The 17,581-nt window shown below is 63.7% G+C and overlaps 1 protein-coding gene across 4 annotated transcripts in view; it reads right to left on the minus strand.

The window, feature by feature from the left end:
* Nucleotides 1–7,475: 7,475 nt before the first annotated feature.
* OTUD7A (OTU deubiquitinase 7A) overlaps nucleotides 7,476–17,581 on the minus strand; it is a 78,569-nt gene continuing 68,463 nt past the window's right edge. For 3 of the 4 annotated variants that reach the window (XM_045581602.1, XM_045581604.1, XM_045581603.1), the window contains exons 10-16: nucleotides 17,241–17,368; nucleotides 16,541–16,656; nucleotides 15,657–15,784; nucleotides 14,827–14,976; nucleotides 12,620–12,734; nucleotides 12,402–12,486; nucleotides 7,476–10,888 (exon numbers count right to left, since the gene is read on the minus strand). In XM_045581602.1, coding sequence (XP_045437558.1) covers nucleotides 9,197–10,888; nucleotides 12,402–12,486; nucleotides 12,620–12,734; nucleotides 14,827–14,976; nucleotides 15,657–15,784; nucleotides 16,541–16,656; nucleotides 17,241–17,368 — 2,414 coding nt within the window. In that variant the 3' untranslated portion in view covers nucleotides 7,476–9,196. The remainder of the gene's footprint in view (nucleotides 10,889–12,401; nucleotides 12,487–12,619; nucleotides 12,735–14,826; nucleotides 14,977–15,656; nucleotides 15,785–16,540; nucleotides 16,657–17,240; nucleotides 17,369–17,581) is intronic. The other variant, XM_045581605.1, reaches the window with a different exon arrangement.

The following is a 17,581-nucleotide window of genomic DNA, read 5'->3' on the forward strand; positions in this document are numbered from 1 at the left end:
AGAGAGAGAGAGAAGCACCAAAACCTGTGTGGCTCAGTGGCTAGAGCGTCAGCCTGCGGACTGAGGGTCCCGGGTTCGATTCTGGTCAAGGGCATGGACCTTGGTTGTGGGCACATCCCCGGTAGGGGGCGTGCAGGAGGCAGCTGGTCGATGTCTCTCTCTCATCGACGTTTCTAGCTCTATCCCTCTCCCTTCCTCTCTGCGGAAAATCTATAAAAAAAAATAAGAGAGAGAGAGAGAGACATGAATGCAGGCGACCCTTCCCTCCCTCAATCTTCTTCACCTCAGGTGTCAGACTCCATTTGTAAGGGGAAAAAAGTTTTTTTTAAACAAACAAACAAACAAACAAACAAACACAAAACACCCTTCCCCAGCGATTGCACAAGGGACAGACCCACGGAGGGGTGTCCGCGGTGTGACTCCCCTTTCTCAGGGACGGACGCGCCTCACTCTGGACAGACATTTGCACTCGCGTTTCCCCCGCCCCCCGCAGCCGAGGACTCAGCGGAGAAGGTGGCGGCCGGCGGCCGGCAGCAGGTGGCCGAGCTGGTGACCCCTCTGGCCCGGGGCCCAGCGGCACAGCCGGCTCCGAGCGACCGGGCCTTAAGCGGAGGAGCCGGGCAAAGGGGCGAAGGAGCAGCCCTCTCCCCCGGGGACGGTCTCCCCGTTCCTGCCTGGGCGACCCTCCCTCTGGCCTCTCCGAGGGGCCCTGGGCCGGAGGGACAGTGCCGGCTGGGAGACACGGCACCGTGGACGGCTCCCGAGACAGCCCGGGCCTCCCCGGGGACGCTGGCCGCCCAGCGTCCTTGCACCAGGCACCGGGGACGGTTCCCGATCGGACCACGCTCTCCGTCTCCCCACCGCCCGCCCCCTGCTCCGGGGACACCTCTGTCTGAGCCGGTGATGCGTGGGGTCCTCCGGCCGGCCGCCCGCCCACGCGGCTCCGTCCCCACAGGACCCCGGGCCGCGGTGACTTGGAGATTCCGGGCGTTCCGGGGCGGACATGCCGGGGGGACCCTGCCTTCCGCTTCCTCGCGGCCCTGACGACGGCAGATGGCGCGTTTCGGATGCTCGGCCGCCCGGACCCCGCCTGTCCCTCTGCGTGTCCCGCGCGAACCCTCCAGACGCCGAGGGAGAGCACGGAGAGCCTGCACGTTCCTCCCGACGACGGACCCCAGGCCTGGGCCAGCGGTGGGTGCGAGCCGCACATGGACCCGGAGGCCGGGCACCCCTGCATGCTGTCCATCCGCCTGCAGACAGCCGGGGAGAGCCGGGCCTGGGCACAGGAGCCTGCAGGCCAGTGCCTGTGTGGGCACGCGTGTGTGTACGCGCGCGCGCGCGTGTGTGTGTGTGCGTGTGTGTGTGTGTGTGTTGGGGGCTGCGGGTGTGGGTTCGGGGCGGACTCGGGGGGATTGCACAGGGCCCTCTGCCCGCCTCGAGGAGCAGGAATGACCCTGGGGGGACCTCAGGGGACCGTCGACGGGCGTCCGGGGCCCGGAGTGCCTTGGAGGAAGCCACCCCGCTGGCACCCAGCCCCCTGGCTCGCTCGCTCAGGGTGTGGGTGCTCATAGGCCGCGGGGTGGCGCTCACAGCCCCCCGCCCCCCGAGGGGACGGCGCCCTCTGCTCCGGGGACCGCGGGGGTGGCACCCAAGTGCTCGGAGTCAGCGGGGACTGGCCAGTGGTGTGAGGGGCGGGGGCGGGTTCTGGGTAGGCGCCCAGGTGGGCATGGGTGTCCAGGATGGACCCCCACGAGGGAGAGAGAGAGTGGGCTGCTCAGGGTCATGGGCATGGGGAGGCCTGGACGATGGGACAGCGCCCCCTCTTGGCCATGGGGCGAAATGCCTTCGTGCCCGTTCCCAGGCCTGGGGCGGGGGGGGGGGTTCCCTCCTCCCAAAGCTGTTTCCCGTGGGGTCCCCCCCACACACACCCCGAAAGCCACACTCGGAACGCATCATTTCACGTCTCAGGAACTCACACTCCAGGTTCAGGAATTGTATCCAAAGTCCTTCTCTGCGCTCGTCCCCCCGAAAAGGCCCCCCTGTACCCCGAAGGCGAGGCGGGGAGGGAGCCCCACGCCCCCCAGGTGCCCTGGGCCTGGCGTTGGGGGAGGGAGGGGCTGGGACCAGGAAGGAGGGGGAGGGCCCCAGCGCACTGCCCTCGGTGGGAGCAGCTGGCTTGTTTAGAGGCGGGATGGGGGGGTGGGGGGAGGGCTGGGGGGCGTTTGCTTTTTCCCAAAGAGAGCGCTGAGGTTCAGGGTGCCTCCTCTCGGTGACAGGGCCCGGGTGGGTGGCAGGGTGACATTGCCTTAAAAAGCACTGATGCAGGAGCTGGTGTGCCTTCCTGTCCCAGGCGGCTCCTGGGCCCGAGGCTGGTGTGGGTCTGGCCTGGGGGGGAGGGGGCGTCAGGAGGGAAGCCCTCCAGGCCCCCCTCAGCCCGGCCTGGGGCCCCCAGGGCCAGCCCTGACCTCTGGGGAGGAAAACGCATCTCCCGAGGAGGACCGCAGGTGGGGAGGGGGCAGGCGGGGGAAGCCACGCATCTCAGGCCAAGTTCAGGTGGCGAGGGTGGTGGTGGGGCCAGCGCCTCCCTCAGGGCCCCCCCCCCCACCCCACAGAAGACCCTCGGGGGACAGCCTTCTGTTATCTGAGATGAAAACTCCCCTCCCACCAAGGTCAAGGTGAAGGTCGTGGGGGGGGCTGAGGGCGGGAGAGCCAGGGACTCTCAGGCCAAGTTCAGGTTGGGGGGGGGCGCGGGGAGGCCTGGACAGCGCCCTCCCTCCGGCCGCCCCCCCTCCCCGGGAGGACCCTGGGGGGGACAGCCCAGCGGGCCTGTGTCAGGGCCTGTCCCTGGCCGGGCCCTGAGGATCACAGCGAACGCGTCTCTCCGGGGGGCTCACCCCTTGATGGGGGCGAGGGGGGCGCTGGGGCCAGAACAGGACGTTTGTCTGGTTGGGGGGGCCTTCGAGGGACCCCGGACCAGCCACGGGGGCACTGCCATCCCACGTGAGGCACCCCCTTTATTTTATTTTATTTTATTCTTGTCTTAGCCACAGGAGGGCGCGGCTGTCTGCTCCCGGGACCCTCCTGGGCGCTCCGTACCCACGGGGAGGGGGCCGGGATGGGGACGCGGCTGCTGGTGCCCTGTGGACCCGGCTGTACCCCCTTTAGAGCTGAAGGCCCCCACGAACACCGGGGCAGCCTCCGGGTCTGACCTCGGCTCTCCCCGGGGAAACCCAGACTCCCACGCCCCGGGTCCCGGCTCGGGCCCCGGGCGGGCGATTGGGGCCGGCAGGGCGGGGAGAGGGGGCACACAAGTGGCCCCCGGGCCCTCTGTGTCCCGCAGGGAGGGCCGTCTGGGGTCCCGGATGAGCCTGCGTCCTTTCTCGCCAGAAGCAGGTGCTACGCGGGCCGCTCAGGGTTACAGCGCTCCCCCCCCCCCCCCGCCCCACCAGGGACTTCGGGCAGCAGCACCCCGTCTTTTCTGACCCCCGTGCTGTCCGGCTCAGGGCGGGGAGCGCTGATTTTGCGGAAACCCATTTAAAAAATAAAAATAAAAATCATTCGCTGGGCTGGCTGGGGTTGCTCAGTGGTTTGAGCATCGACCTAGGAACCGGGAGGTCGAGGCTGGGTTCCGGGTCGGGGAACGTGCCTGGGTGGTGTCCGCCGTGGGGGGCGTGCAGGAGGCGGCCGGCCCACGCTTCTCTCTCCTCATGGATGCTCCTCCCTCACTCCCTCTCCCTTCCTCCCTGAATCAATACTCCTATATATATATATTTTTAAAAAAGCCCACCCAAGTGCTAGAAGGTTGAAGGGTCCGGGCCAGGCCTGGGGTGCACCATCGGCTTACGACGGACGGACGGACGAACGCCCGAGCATCCTTCTGGGGAGGGAGCCCTCCCCTCACCCGCTGCTGAGTGCCTGATGGGGAGAAGGGTTGGATTTGCCAGGGGGGCAGGGGGGGGTCCCCAAGGGAAGAGGGGCCCCTGGGTGTCTGTGCTCCCCCTTATTGTGACGGGTGGCCTTGCATGGGGGCTGCCTGGCCCCGCCCTGTCCAGCCTCTCCCATTCTCACGAAGCTTTAAAGAAGCAAACACCTTCCTCCTTGGATTTAGAGATGGACAGGATGGGCCTGGCTGGCGTGGCCCCGTGGCTGAGTGTCACCCTGGGAGCCAGGAGGTCGGGGTTCGATTCCCGGTCAGGGCGCAGGCTCCACCCCCAGTGTGGGGCGAGTGGGAGGCAGCCGGCCCATGGTTCTCTCTCCTCGTGGATGTTTCTCTCTCTCCCTCCTCCTTCCTCTCTGATGTCAGTACAAATAGGGTTTGAAGGTGAACAGGATTGGGGGGGGGGGGGTTACGGGGCGGGGGTCAGCTTCTGTGGAAACTTTTGGCCAAACTCTCACCCCCGCAGGATCCAAGGGTCCAGGACCATTTCCACCCAGAAGCACGTTTCCTCTTGCTTTTCTCTGTCCCCGTTCTTTTTTTTAACCCCACGCTCCCCGATCACTACAGCAAGTATTACCGATGTACAGTCCCCCCGGCCGACGGAACTTTGTATGTATTTTGTACGGCACAGAAGTCTATATTGTCACGACGGTCTCTCCTATGCAAACAGCAAAAGCAAAAAAAGAAAAAGAAAAGGAATGAACGGAATTGTACATTCGATGGTGTATGCATGTTTAGTGGCGTTTACATTTTTTTTGGAATAAAAACTTTATGATTCATTATCGGATGGGCTAGCGCGGATTCTTGTTTTGTGTGTGTTTTTTTTAAATTTATTTTTATTTTTATTTTTATTGATGTCAGTGAGGAAGGGAGAGTGGAGAGGGGGAGAGAGAGAGAGAGAAGCATCCATGACGAGAGAGAATCATGGATCGGCTGCCTCCTGCACGCCCCACCCTAGGGATGGAACCCGAAACCCCGGCACCTAACCAGGAGTCGAATTATAACCCCCTGCCTCATGGGTCGAAGCTCAACCACTGAGCTACGTGAGCCGAGCAGTAAAAATACATATATTTAAAAAAATGTGCCCAAGTGGTAAATCTCTCTCTCTCCCTCTCTTCCTTCCTCTCTTTGAAATCAATAAAAACACATCCTTTTGCAAAGCAGAGAGATCGCCCTGGCCGGTGTGGCTCAGGGGATAGAGCGTCAGCCTGCAGACTGAAGGATCGGTCCCGGGTTCGATTCCGGTCAGGGCACAGGCCTGGGTTGCGGGCTCGATCCCCAGGAGGGGGCGTGCAGGAGGCAGGCGATCCATGATTGCCTCTCCTCATGGATGTTTCTCTCTCTCTCTCTCTCTCTCTCTCTCTCTCCCTCTCCCTTCCTCCCTGACATCAATGAAAATATAAAAGAGAGAGAAAGAAAGAAAGAAAGAAAGGGTTTTGCAGGCTGGTCAGCAGGGGGGACCTGGGGACCTGGGGGCAGCCTCCTGCCAGTTACTGTGTCTAGACAGCCGGCAGGCAGGCAGGCAGACAGACAGACAGGACGCGGGCGGGGAGGGGGTCAGGAGGGGGAGGCTGGCCTGGGTTCCGTCTGGAATGGTGTTCCAAACCACAGCCAGGGCGGGCTTTGCTGGAAAATGTTTCTCTTCCTGGAGACCTCGGGGCCCGGCCGCTTTGAATCACCAGGCCACTTCCTTCCTGTGTGTATCTGCCGGCCCTGGGCAGGGCTGTGTTCTGGCTGCTTTTAAGTGTTTGTCTCTGGTTTGGTCTCTTGTGGGGCTTGAAGGCGGGAGGGAGGGGCTGGTTCTCAGGGTGATGGTAAAAGACATGGAAGCCACTAGGGTTTTCTCTGTAAGATTTTTTTTTTTTTTTTTTTTTTAATTTCAGAGAGAGGAAGGGAGAGGGAGGGAGGGAGGGAGAGAGAGAAAAGCATCCATGACGACAGAGTGTCATGGACCCGCTGCCTCCTGCACATCCCCTACCTGGGATGGAGCCTGCATCCCGGGCCTATGCCCTTGACCGGGAGTCGAAGAAGAACCGTGACCTCTGGGTTCAGAGGTCAAACGAAGCTCAGCCAGGGAACCACGCGGGCCCCGGGGGGTCTGCAGGGGTGAGCCCTCTGGCTGTGAGAATGAGGAGGAGGCTTCTCTCTCACCATGGATGTTTCTCTCTCCTCCCACCCCCGCCCCCTTCCTCTCCGAAATCCATTATATATATATATATATATTAAAAATAAAATAAAATAGCCGAAACCGGTGTGGCTCAGGGGATAGAGCGTCGGCCTGCGGACTGAGGGGTCCTGGGTTCGATTCCGGTTGAGGACATGTGCCTTGGTTGCAGGCACATCCCCAGTGGGGGAGGGGTGTGCAGGAGGCGGCTGATCGATGTTTCTCTCTCATCGATGTTTCTAGCTCTCTATCTCTCTCCCTTCCTCTCTCTAAAAAAAAAAAAAAATCAATAAAATATATTAAAAAATAATAAAATAAATAGAAAAATACCCCCCAGTTCTATTTCAAGCGCAAACAAGCAGGGAGTGTGTTTTCCAGGCCTGCATGCCCCCAGGGTCCTGATTGTGAGCTGCCAGGTGCCCTGGGCCCTGGGGTGGGGACAGGGGGTGAGGGGAGCTGGGAGCTAAGGCTGCAGATTTTGGGGGGTACGGAGGGAGGGTGGGGACAGCCATGAGACAGTGGAGGAGGCCCTGAGCAGGCGTGGGGGAAACAGGAGCCAGACGGTCCACATCCTGGGGACCCACAAGCCCTCCTGTGGGTGGGCGGGGTGTCACATGACCCCCTGGGAAACTCCCCGCCACCCAGGCTCACCTCAAGGTCTCTGCTCCCCACCACACCACCCCCCCCCCCCGGCCCGCGGGGGCCCCAGCCTCGCAGAGCTGACCAGGTGCCTCCCCCAGCGGGGCTCCGAGCACCCCGCTGACGGGAGAAGGGGGGGAAGCTCCCCAGCAGCCCCCGGCCGCCCCGTGTCGGTCGCATCCTGACCTCTGGAACCACTAGACACGAGATGCAAGGCAAAGAGGAAGCGTGGGCGTGAGAGGGAAGTCCCAGGAAGGACACACACACACACACACACACACATCCTCCCGGCCCCGCTCCCACGGGAAGGCTCCCACACCGAGGGGGGCCGGGGGGCGAGCAGAGGGGTCCTCCGTCCGGGCGTGGCAGGAGGAGGAGGAGGGGATCCTTGCAAGGATCCCCACTTGGAATCATTCTGTGCTGGGATTTGCAGCCGAAAGCCGCAAAAGATGCAAAAAACAACTGTATCGCTTAGGAGTGCTTGCAGGGTTTTTATTTTTTAAGTATATTTATGGGAGAGAGAGAGAGAGAGAGAGAGAGAGAGAGAGGGAGGGAGAGAGAGAGACCTGGCTTGGTTTTCCCAAGGACTATTGCCTTCCTTGGTTGATGCTTATATATGCCTCCCCACCAGAGGGCAGCACTGGTCTGACCTTGGCCCCAGGGCCCCGCCCTCTCTGAGATAATCAAAACACGTTTTTAAAAACCAATCAAACAAGAAGGAATCACTCGCGGGAGATACTCAAATTAGTTTATTATAATTCTTCAAACAAGTAAAAAATAATCCCCTCCCTCCCATGTATGTATATATATATGTATATAATTTTTTTTTTTTTTTTTTTTTTTTTTTTTTTTTTTTTTTTTGCTGCTCTTTTATGTCCGGGATAAGCGTCCTCTCTGCAGGAGACGCCAGCTCCGATGGCGAGATGGTATCTGCCTCCTGCCCTTCCGGGGGGGTCCCCGGGGCGCTCCCCCTGCGGGAGGGTCCCCGGTGCGGGGTGGGGGGGGGGAGTGTCTCCTGAGAGGCTCCCCTGAGCTCCGCTCCCCGGCGGTGGTGGTGGCGGCGAGGGTCCCCGTCTTCCCCTCCGTCTCTCTTGGTCACCAGGGCGGAAGCTGGGGCCTGGGCCAGGGCCGAGAAACTCCGGAGGTAAACGTGGGCGCTGGAGGCTGCCTATTGCTGCACAGAACGAGCTATAGCTAAGGACACATTTTTTTTTTTTGGTTTTTTTTTTTGTTTTGTTTTTTTTCCTCAAGAAAAAAATGTAGGAGGCACCAAAAAAAGAGGCCCCTTCGAGAGGGGGCTGCCCCCTCCATGTGGTATGGAGCCAGGGGCAGGGGGACCCCTCCCCCCCAAACCCCATCCCATAGGCATGGCTGCCCTGTGCCCGGCTGAACCCAGGCAGAGGCGGGCGGGGTGGGGTGGGGGTGGGAGAGAGGCGCAGCCTGGTGTCGGAGCAGCCTCGTGGGGGACTTCCACAGTGACCGGAGGCTCCCTGTCCCGCCTCTCCTCTCCCCCCGTGGGGCACCGGCCTCCACGGGACAGTCTTGGGGGGAGACTTGGCTCAGAGCTGGGCAGTTCGGAGCCTGGCTTTCGGGGGACCCGAGGAGGAGTCTTTGGAGCTGTGCTGCCGCTGCCTGAGCTGCCCACCCCCGGGGCCATCCATCGCCACACCTCTCCGCGCGAGCATGCGCGCGCGCCCTGCGAGGTAGGTTGTCCTCCGGTGCCCATCGGATGGCAGTGTGAGTGGTGCTCCAGCGGCGGGCGGGGAGGGCGGCCCTGTGGGAGGAGTCTTTGCTGATGAGATGGAGAGCCTACAGGGAGGGCCTCGGGGAGCCCCCAGAGCGTGGGCGCGAGGCCAAGCGCCCCCTCTCTCCTCCAGGGGCCCACGGAGGGGAAGCAGGTGGCGCCCACCAGCCGGAGCGGCCACCGCGCAGTCCTGGCTTCTCCATCTATCCAGGGTTCGCCCCCGAGAGCGCACACACGTGGCCACTTGCATGGAAGAGGTCAGTGGCTGACGTAGGAAAAAAGGAAAAAAAAACAAACATAAAAAATAAAAGATGTAAAAAAACACTCCCTTCTAAAAAACAAAACAAAACAAAGGCTGCCCATGTCCTTTATTCCGGAACAAAAAAAAATACTTGTTGCCATGGCTGTGTGAGTGTGTCCACGGGGCGAGGCGGATGCGAGCAGGCGCGCACCCACAGCTGCCGGCGGCGGTATGACTTGTCTCCTATCCGTCTTACTACCTGAGTGTGGGGTCTGTGGAGGAGGTCCGGGCATCAGGAGGCACTGTGGGACCCCGACACGGCGCTGCTGCTGACACGCGGGGTCGCCGGCCAGGCCTTCCGGGGTGGCCAGGGCGCGCGCGTAAAAAAGGAAAAAGACACCGAGAGCGAGAGCGTGCGTGGAGACCGCGCGTCCTCCTTGCCCTCTCCAAGGAGCGGGGTGGGGCGCGCGCTCAGGGCCGGGGCCCCCCGCGCGCCTCGTGCCGCCGGCGCCGCAGCTCCTCCCGGTAGCAGTAGGAGCACAGGTGCTCGGTCTCGGCGCGCCCGTAGAAGGAGCAGTTGTCCCGCAGGCACCGCTGCTGCAGCGGGCCCGGCCCGGGGGCGGGGGCCGGGGCGGGGGCGGCTCGGCCACCCCCTTCGATCGGGCGCGGCGCGACCGGTGGCGGTGCGTCGGCGTCTGCGAACTCCAGGCTGGCGGTGCCCCCGAAGCCGTTGGTGTAGGTCTGCGATTTGGGCTCCGCGGCCGCTGCTGTGCCCGAGGAGGTCCCCACCGCACCGCACGCTAGGGCCCCCGGCACGGCGCGCGCCAGCGACTCCACGGTGTGGACGGTGCGCAGGGAAGCGGCGGAGGCCGGGGAGGCGCGGGAGCGCGCGGGGCTGTAGGTCTGCGAGGACAGCGAGCGGTTCTGCTGCGGGTACGTGGCGCAGGGCCGCAGCGCGCCCACGGCCGGGGCGCACGCCTCGTCCCGCGCCTGCACGTGGATGACGCTCTGGCGCGCCGGGGGGCTGCGCCCGAGGACGGCTCCGCTGGCGCTGGCACCGGCGCGCCGTGCGCTCCCGTGGCCGGGGGAGGCCGTGCCGCCGCCGGCCACCGCCGCGCGCATGGCCCTTGGAACCGTCGCTGGCCCGGGGCTTGGGCGCTCCTTGAACTTCAGCACCAGCTGCGTGGTTGGCGAGGGGACGGCCGGAGGGCGCTCGGGGACGGCGGGCGGGCGCTCGGGGACCGCGGGCGCGCCCTCGGGCTCGGGCCTGCAGCTGCTGCTGCTGCTGCTGCTGGTGCTGCGGGGCGGCGGCGGCGGCCGCTTGGCGGTGGGCGGCGCGCCCGTGGCGGCGGCGGCGGCGGCGGCGGCCTCGCGGCGCCTCTGCTCCTGCTCGGCGCTGAAGCGCTCCTGCGCGCTCGTCAGGTAGAAGCCGATCATCTCCTCGTGGAACTGGTGCCGGTGGCTGGTGAGCAGCAGGCCGGCGAAGATGAACTTGCGCTCGCCCTGCATGGCGGCGCGCAGGATGTTGAGGCTCAGCTTGACGTCGGTGCTGTATTTCCAGGCGTCCTCCCTGCGGGGCCCCGCCTTGTCCGCCTTGTCCTTGTCCGTGGGCGACGGCGTGGCCGTCTTCTCCGACGGCGAGGTGCTGCTGGCAGATGTGCCAGACTCCTCCTTGCTGCCCTTGCGCGACTTGGCCTTGCGGTGGTCCTTGGCGCGCTCGGGGGGCGCTGCGTCCCCGCCGCCGCCGGTGCCGCCGGTGCCTCCGCCTCCGCCTGCGCCTCCGCCTGCGCCGCCCTTGCCATTGGCGGAGCCCGCGCGGCCCATCTTGCCGTGCACCAGGCCGCCCAGGCCGCCCATGTTCTTCTTGAGCTTGATGCCCAGCGTCTTGCTGAAGCTGCCCAGCTTGTTGGCCACGGAGTCGGCGCGCGCCTTGTCCTTGTCCTTGCGCGTCTTCTCCTTGTGGTCCTTGCTGTCCTTGTCCTTGCTGTCCTTGTCCTTGCTGTCCTTGCCGCCGGGGTGCTTGCCGCCGCCGCCGCCGCCGCCGCCGTTGTTGCTGTTGGAGTTGCTACACACCGAGTCGCGGTCCGAGTCCAGGGAGTCGGCCAGGGACTGCACGTCCTCGCCCGCCGAGGCCGTGGGGGATTCCGGCTGCGCCAGGGGGGCCTGTGGGAGGGGAGGGGGGAAGGGAGAGGGGAGGAGGTGGACAGGGAGGGAGGGCGGGGCAGGAGGAGGGTCAGTGAGGAGCTGTCCCCCCCTTCCTCCTGTCGTGGGACCCACGAGAGACCCTGTCCCTGCTGCCCTGCGCTGGCTACCATGGGGCCTGCAGGCATACTGGTTGGTCCGGAGCCCCAGGCAGCTCTGGGGAACTCAGGGAAGGCCCTTGCGCAGGGAGCGCAGAGGCTCAGGTGACCGAGGGCGGGGAGGGCCCTCGCCTGCCCGTCTGTCTGTCTGCTCAGGGCCCCACGTCGGGTGTGGGGTCATCACAGCCTGGCCCTGCTCATTGCAGAAACAAGAGCTCGCCCAGCCCCTCCGAATCCCTGGATTCTAGGTCTGGAGGCATAGCCTTCGTTCCCACCTCTCCTGGGTGCGAGGCAGGTTGGAGGCACCTGACGGACACCGACCATCATGAGTGCCAGCAGGGAAACAGGTATCTACCTACCTGCCCGCTGTGAGGACTGCATACATGTAAAGGGCCCGGCGTGGCTCCGTGGGTGAGCATCCACCCATGAACCAAGCGGGGTCCCCAGTTCCATCCCTCGGGGTCAGGGCACCTGCCCGGGCTGCAGGCTCCACCCCCACGAGGGCGCGTGCAGGAGGCAGCCTGTCCACGATTCTCTCTCATCCTGGATGTTCCTATCTCTCCCCTTCCCTCCCTCTCTAAAAATCAATAGAAAATATTTTTAAAAAAATCACAGGTAAAGGTTGAAGGGTGGAAGCCCTGGGAGCAGCACCCGGGCGTCCTGAGCCCCCATACTGCCTTGAACACCATCCCCGATTTATGATAAAAAACAAACAAACAAACTGACGTCTGGGAGGAACAAGTATTTGCACGTTTTCTTTTCTTTCTTTCTTTTTTTTTAAACAAGCCCCTTTCCCTGGGGATTCACTCCTGAGCTAACAAAAGCATCTGTCAGATACTAAGAGCGACTCCCTCCGGCACCGGGAAGCGCGGGAGAGATGCGGGGCGCACGGAGGATCAGCGCGCGCCAGGGGGTGTGTGTGTGGGGTGTCCCCCGGCTCCCCAAGGGCCTGCCCGCCCCGAGCAGCACCTGGTCCCCATCTCGCAGACCTCGTTGGTGCGGGGACTCGCCCACGGTATGTTTCCGGAGTGGGCGTGTGTATTCTCTCCCGGGGGAAACGCAGGAGAGAAAAAAACAAAACAAAAACAAAAAACCAAACAAACCCTGGCAGGAGCGCGCGCCTGCCCGCGCACCCACGCGCACCCACGCGCACGGGAATCGCCGGAAGTTCATCCCGCGAGAGCCTGAGGGTCTGGGGTTCCCTGCAAGCCGGGGGCCGCGGAAGGGGAGGTCCAGGGTTCCCCCAGCGTAGCCCCGGGGGCAGGTGAACCCCACGGGGACTCAGTGTTTGGGAGGAAGCCTCGGTTCCGCTAGGCGCCCCGCCCATGGGCAGGTTGCGCACAGCCGCCTCCTGGGCCCGCGCGCGCCGGGCTCACCCGCGTCTCCGAGGGGATCCGGATCCACGTCACGTTCATGTAGCTGTGCAGCAGGTTCAGCTTGGCCTCGAGCGACAGGATCAGGCTGCGGGGACACGGAAGACACCGGGAGTGACGCGGGGGGAGCGGCTCACCAGGGCGCAGGCGGGGCGCGGGCCGGGAGGGAGGGTCTGGGGCGGGGCGGGGAGGAGGAGGAGGGGGCGCGGGGCGGGGCTTACTGCGCCAGCCGCGCGTTGTCGCCGTCGTCCTTGCCCCATTCCCAGTCCTTCCCCGGGTCCACCGCGAAGTGCAGCGGCAGCAGCTTGTGCTCCGAGTCCGTGAGCGGGATCACGGCTGGAAGGGAAGACAGAAGCGCGCTGCCAGGGGGCCCAGGGCGGCTCCAGGCGAGGCTAGAGGTTCCCCTACCTCCCCCCCTTTCCTGCCCCACAGCCCCAGGGAGCGCGGGAAAGGGAGTTCCAAGACCAGATGTCTCCGTGACTCAGCCAGGCCGAGGGAGCCAGATAACATCTGTGCGCGCTGCAGGGGCGCCAGGTCCACAGGACTCGGGGTTTCCCAAGGACCCACACAGGCGTCTCATGAACCCCGCCAGCCCCGTGTTCCCATCTCGCGGACGGAGCTGCGTGGGGACTCGCCCAGTGAAATACAGTAGCAACCATACCCGCGGGTAAAAACTGCTGTTTGAATCTTAACCCTTCTAGTCTGGCTCCTCCTGCAGCTGCTAGTTACCTCCGCTTCCCCAGGTGGAGACCTGGAGGCTGAGGCAGTTTCCCCGTGCCTGTGGGCCAGGACCACAGGAGATGGATTCCCACGGACGCGGCAGCTTCAGGGGTAGAAACTGCAGACAACCTTTAGAGACTAACCGCTGAGCTCTGCTTCTGTACTATCTATCGGCTATCGCAGGACAGGGCCACATTCCGACGCCCAGCGGGCTGTTCCCAGCCTTTAGAATTCAGAATTCGGAACAGAGGAAGAATTCTGTGGTTTGGGCCTTTAGAAGGACTGCCTACACCTGCGATGGTGCGGTCCTGAGTGTGGCCACCGGCGTGTGGTGCTCTTGCGGCCGTCCTGGCCAGTTTTTCAATAAATCCTTGCCTGCTTTTTTTTTTTTTTTTTTTTTTTTTTTTAAATCAATCACCAGCCTCCGGTGGTCTTATTTTGAACCCAGGGCTTGACCCCACAACACCCAGAGTTTGTGTTTGGAGGGGTCAAGCGTATTCCTCTCCCAGGCAACACAGGGTGCAAAAGAGTCCCCTGGCAGGCTCAGGGGTAGGCGCAGGCCTGGTGCGCCCTCCTGTCCTGCCGCTGGGCTCCACCTCCGCCACGCCACCTGCCTGGGAGGCAGATGTGGGGGCGCCCCCCACCCCCAAATGGATGGGGAAGGCTGCTGAGTCCTCAGCCCCAGGCCTGGGCCCCTCTCCTGCGTCTCCCCTGGCGGCCAGATGTGGCCTGGCCTGGATCCAGGCACAGGTGAGCCTATGGGGTCCTTGAACCCCAGGCCCTGCCCCGGCCCTGGGCCTGCCACCTCCCCCCTCCTCCTCCTCCTCCTCCTCCTCCTCCTCCTCCTCCTCCTCCTCCCAGGTCCCACTCCCTCCAGGGGCCGGCCAGGCACCCCCTGTCAGGCCCCCGGATTCCTGGCAGAACAAAAGGGCAGTCCACAAGCAGAATCCCAGGCCAGGCACAGCAGCAGGGCATCACCATCACACCGACTCAAGGCTGCCCGCTGGTGTTGCTAAGGAGGAAGTGCCATCCTGAGGAGAGGCCCCGACCCCAGCCCCCACTCAGCCTGCCGAACCCCAGGGTCCAGGACACCATTTTGTTTGTTGTTACTCCTCACCTGAGGATATTCCCCCCCCCCTTTTTTTTTTTTTAAGAGAGAATGGAAGGGAGGAGGAGGGGGAGAGACAGAGAGAAACATCCACGTGAGAGAGGCATGGGCTGGCTGCCTCCCTCACGCGCCCCCACCATGGTGCAGGCTGGGAATCGAACCTGCCACTGAGGTCCGTGCCCGTGACCGGCCGGCATCAAACCCGGGACCTTTCAGCCCGCAGGCTTACGCTCTATCCGCTGAGCCGCGCCGGCTTCGGCTGGGCTCATGAGTTTGCCGACCACGGGGCCAGAACAGTCCTCGGCTTGGGGCGGTTTCTGTGGGTTCACCGTGGGCGTCCGGAACGGCCTACCCAGCCCTGGCTACGCTTCCCAGTGCCCAGCGTTTAGGAGGGACAGGGAGAGGGAGGGAGGGAGAGAGAAACATCCTCGATGAGGGAGTCATGGATCCCCCGCCTCCTGCACGGCGCACACCGGGGGCCGAGCCCAGCACCCGGGCGTGTGCCCTGACCGGGAGGGAGGCCCCCAGCCCCGGCCGCCCGCGGTATAGCCACGGCGCCTGTGTGTGGTCTGGTGGTGGTGGCGGCGGCGACGGGCCTACCTTGCTCCCGTTGCTGGTCCCGCTGCTCCATGGACACCAGGGCGGAGAAGTGGGCTTGGTCATAGGCCAGGACCAGCGGGGAGCAGTGGCAACGGTTGGGAGGCACCTCCAGGGGCAGGTAGATCCCCCCGAACGGGATCGGGGCGAAGGCTGCAGACACAGACGCGGTGGTGAGGGTGTGGGGAAACGGCGGGGACCGCGGGGACTGCGCCCTCACCCTGCGACGGCCGCGGGGACCCCGGCTCCTCCGAGGAGTTCCTGGAGGGGCTTCCGTTTCCATATATATTTATATTTAAAAATATATATTTTATTGATTTTTTACAGAGGGAAGGGAGACAGATAGAGACCTAGAAACATCAATGAGAGAGAAACATTGACCAGCTGCCTCTTGCACACCCCCTACCGGGGATGTGCCCGCAACCAAGGTACATGCCCTTGACCGGAATCGAACCTGGGACCTTTCAGTCCGCAGACCGACGCTCTATCCACTGAGCCACACCGGCTTCGGCTATATATATATATATATATATATATATATATATATATATATATATATATATATATATTAATTGATTTCAGAGAGGAAGAGAGAGGGAGACATCCATGAGGAGAGAGAATCAGGGATCGGCTGCCTCCTGCACGCCCCCTCCTGGGGCTCAAGCCCTGACCTCCTGGTTCGTAGGACGACGCTCAACCCCTGAGCCACGCGGGGCAGCATCCTCTGCATCCTTCGAGCAGAAGCCCGCCTCCTCCAGGAAGCCCCCTTGGGTTTCTCCAGACCGCCCCCCCCCGCCCACGCGGTCCTGCTTCCTGGCGAGGCGGGGACCCACCTTCTCCGCCCGAGTCCCTCAGCATCGTGTCGGCCACCACCACGATGGGCCTCCGCAGGATGTGGGCCAGGACGAAGACGTGGAACTCCTCCAGGCTCTCGTACACGGGGTCCTCGGCGTTGTCCACGCTGCGGGGCGGAGAGGGCCCGCGTCACGGCGCCGATGGGGGAGTGGACGCCTCCCTCTGACCGGACCTCCGCGGACCCCGGCCAGTCCATCTTCCTCCCACGCGCCCGGCGGAGGGCAGACCCACAGGCCCCCGCCCTCCACCCCCTCCCAGCCCCGAGGTCTTCCCGGCGGCGGAGGCAGCCAGCGCGTGGGAAGGTGTCGGGGGGCGGCTCTCGGGGTCAGCGGAGGAGGGCACGGCAGGGGCAGGGGAGAGGCTGGCGTCCCGGCCTCCCCCTGCTCCTCGCAGGCACGTGGGCTCAGTCCTCACTGAGCTGAGGGTGAGGCCCTGGCTAACTGAGGTCTGAGGGGCTTTTTTTCTTTTCTTTTTACAATTTTTAATTAATGTCAGAGAGGGAAAGAGAGAGAGAGAAACACCCATGAGGAGAGAGGGTCATGGATCAGCTGCCTCCTGCACGCCCCCTACTGAGCATGGAGCCTGCAACCAGGGCCTGTGCCCTGACTGGGAATCGAACTTGGGACCCTTCCGTCCGCAGGCCGACGCTCTATCCACTGAGCCGCACCGGCCAGGGCTGAGGGCCATTCTAAGAAACACCCCCAAGGACGAGGGCGGCGAGAAGGCTGCCCCGAACAGAATCTAGCGTCTAGAGGCCGGGGTTTCTGTGTCCCCGGGTCTAGGGGTTCCACATGCCCCCCGGTACCGGTCCCCGGCCGCCCTGGCCCGCAGGGAGGGGGGCAGCTGGGGGGGGGGCACTTACCCGCCGCCCGAGCCCCCGCCGTTCTTGCTGGAGTGCGTGCGGGGCTCGCTGGAGGCCAGCTTGAGCAGCTCCGTCCACTCCCGCTCCCACTCGTCCTCGGTGTACACCAGCCCTGACTGGCACAGGACGCGGGGTCACGGGGTCACGGGGCGGCCCCTGCCCCTGCCCGGCCAGGCCCGCCGGCCGGGCCACCCTGGCGGGCACTCCTGTGAGCGGCCACCGCCCGCCCCCGTGTCTGACAAGAGCTTTCAGGGGCCGCGCTGAGGGAGAAATCACTACGTAACTGTGTTTTTGTTTTTAAAAAAAATAATGATATGAAGGGCTATGAAAAAATAGCAAAGTTTCAAAACATGAGAGAGAACGGAGAGGCATGCATATGTCACCGTGTAATTTTATAGGCTGCCTAGGAGGCCCCTCGGAACCGTGAGACATGCCAAACACTCAGTGTGATGCCGCCATCTCCAGCTGCCCCCCGCCCCCCCCTTCCACACGAACTGCCCCCCTGGGGGGCGGTGCCCACGCTGGGAACCGCTCCCTGGTTGGCCTCACCCTCCGGGGGTCCGCCTCTGAGGCCCGGGTGCCCTACGGTCCCAGAAGCCACTGCTCCGCCCGCCCTCAGGGACGGACCCGGCTCCCGGCTGCCTGCCCGCCCTCCGGCCCATGGGGGCGCCCGGGGGGCGTGGGGGCGGCGGGCACCCACCTCCTTGTTCTGCTGCGTCTGCTGCCAGCGCCACCTCCGCTTCAGGGCCTCCCGCTCGGCCCCCGTCCGCATCATGGTGTAGAGGGCTTTGCGCAGGACCAGGTCGCGGTCGTGGAAGCCCCACATGCCTGCGGCCGGGGCGGGGCGGGGCGGGTGTGAGGAGGGGGACAGGCGGGAGGGGGCGCCCGCCACCGGGACTGAACCTCCCACGTCCCACCGTCTGCCTGCAGAGCTCCCGGCCTCCGTGCTTCACCCACGTGGGCCCTGCCTGGAATGTCCCCCCATTTTATTTTTTTTTTAATTTTTTTTATTTTTTTAAAAATTAAATTATTATCTGTGTA

Source organism: Pipistrellus kuhlii, unplaced genomic scaffold, assembly GCF_014108245.1.
Source record: "Pipistrellus kuhlii isolate mPipKuh1 unplaced genomic scaffold, mPipKuh1.p scaffold_m20_p_140, whole genome shotgun sequence".
In the NCBI taxonomy this organism is placed as follows: Eukaryota; Metazoa; Chordata; class Mammalia; order Chiroptera; family Vespertilionidae; genus Pipistrellus; species Pipistrellus kuhlii.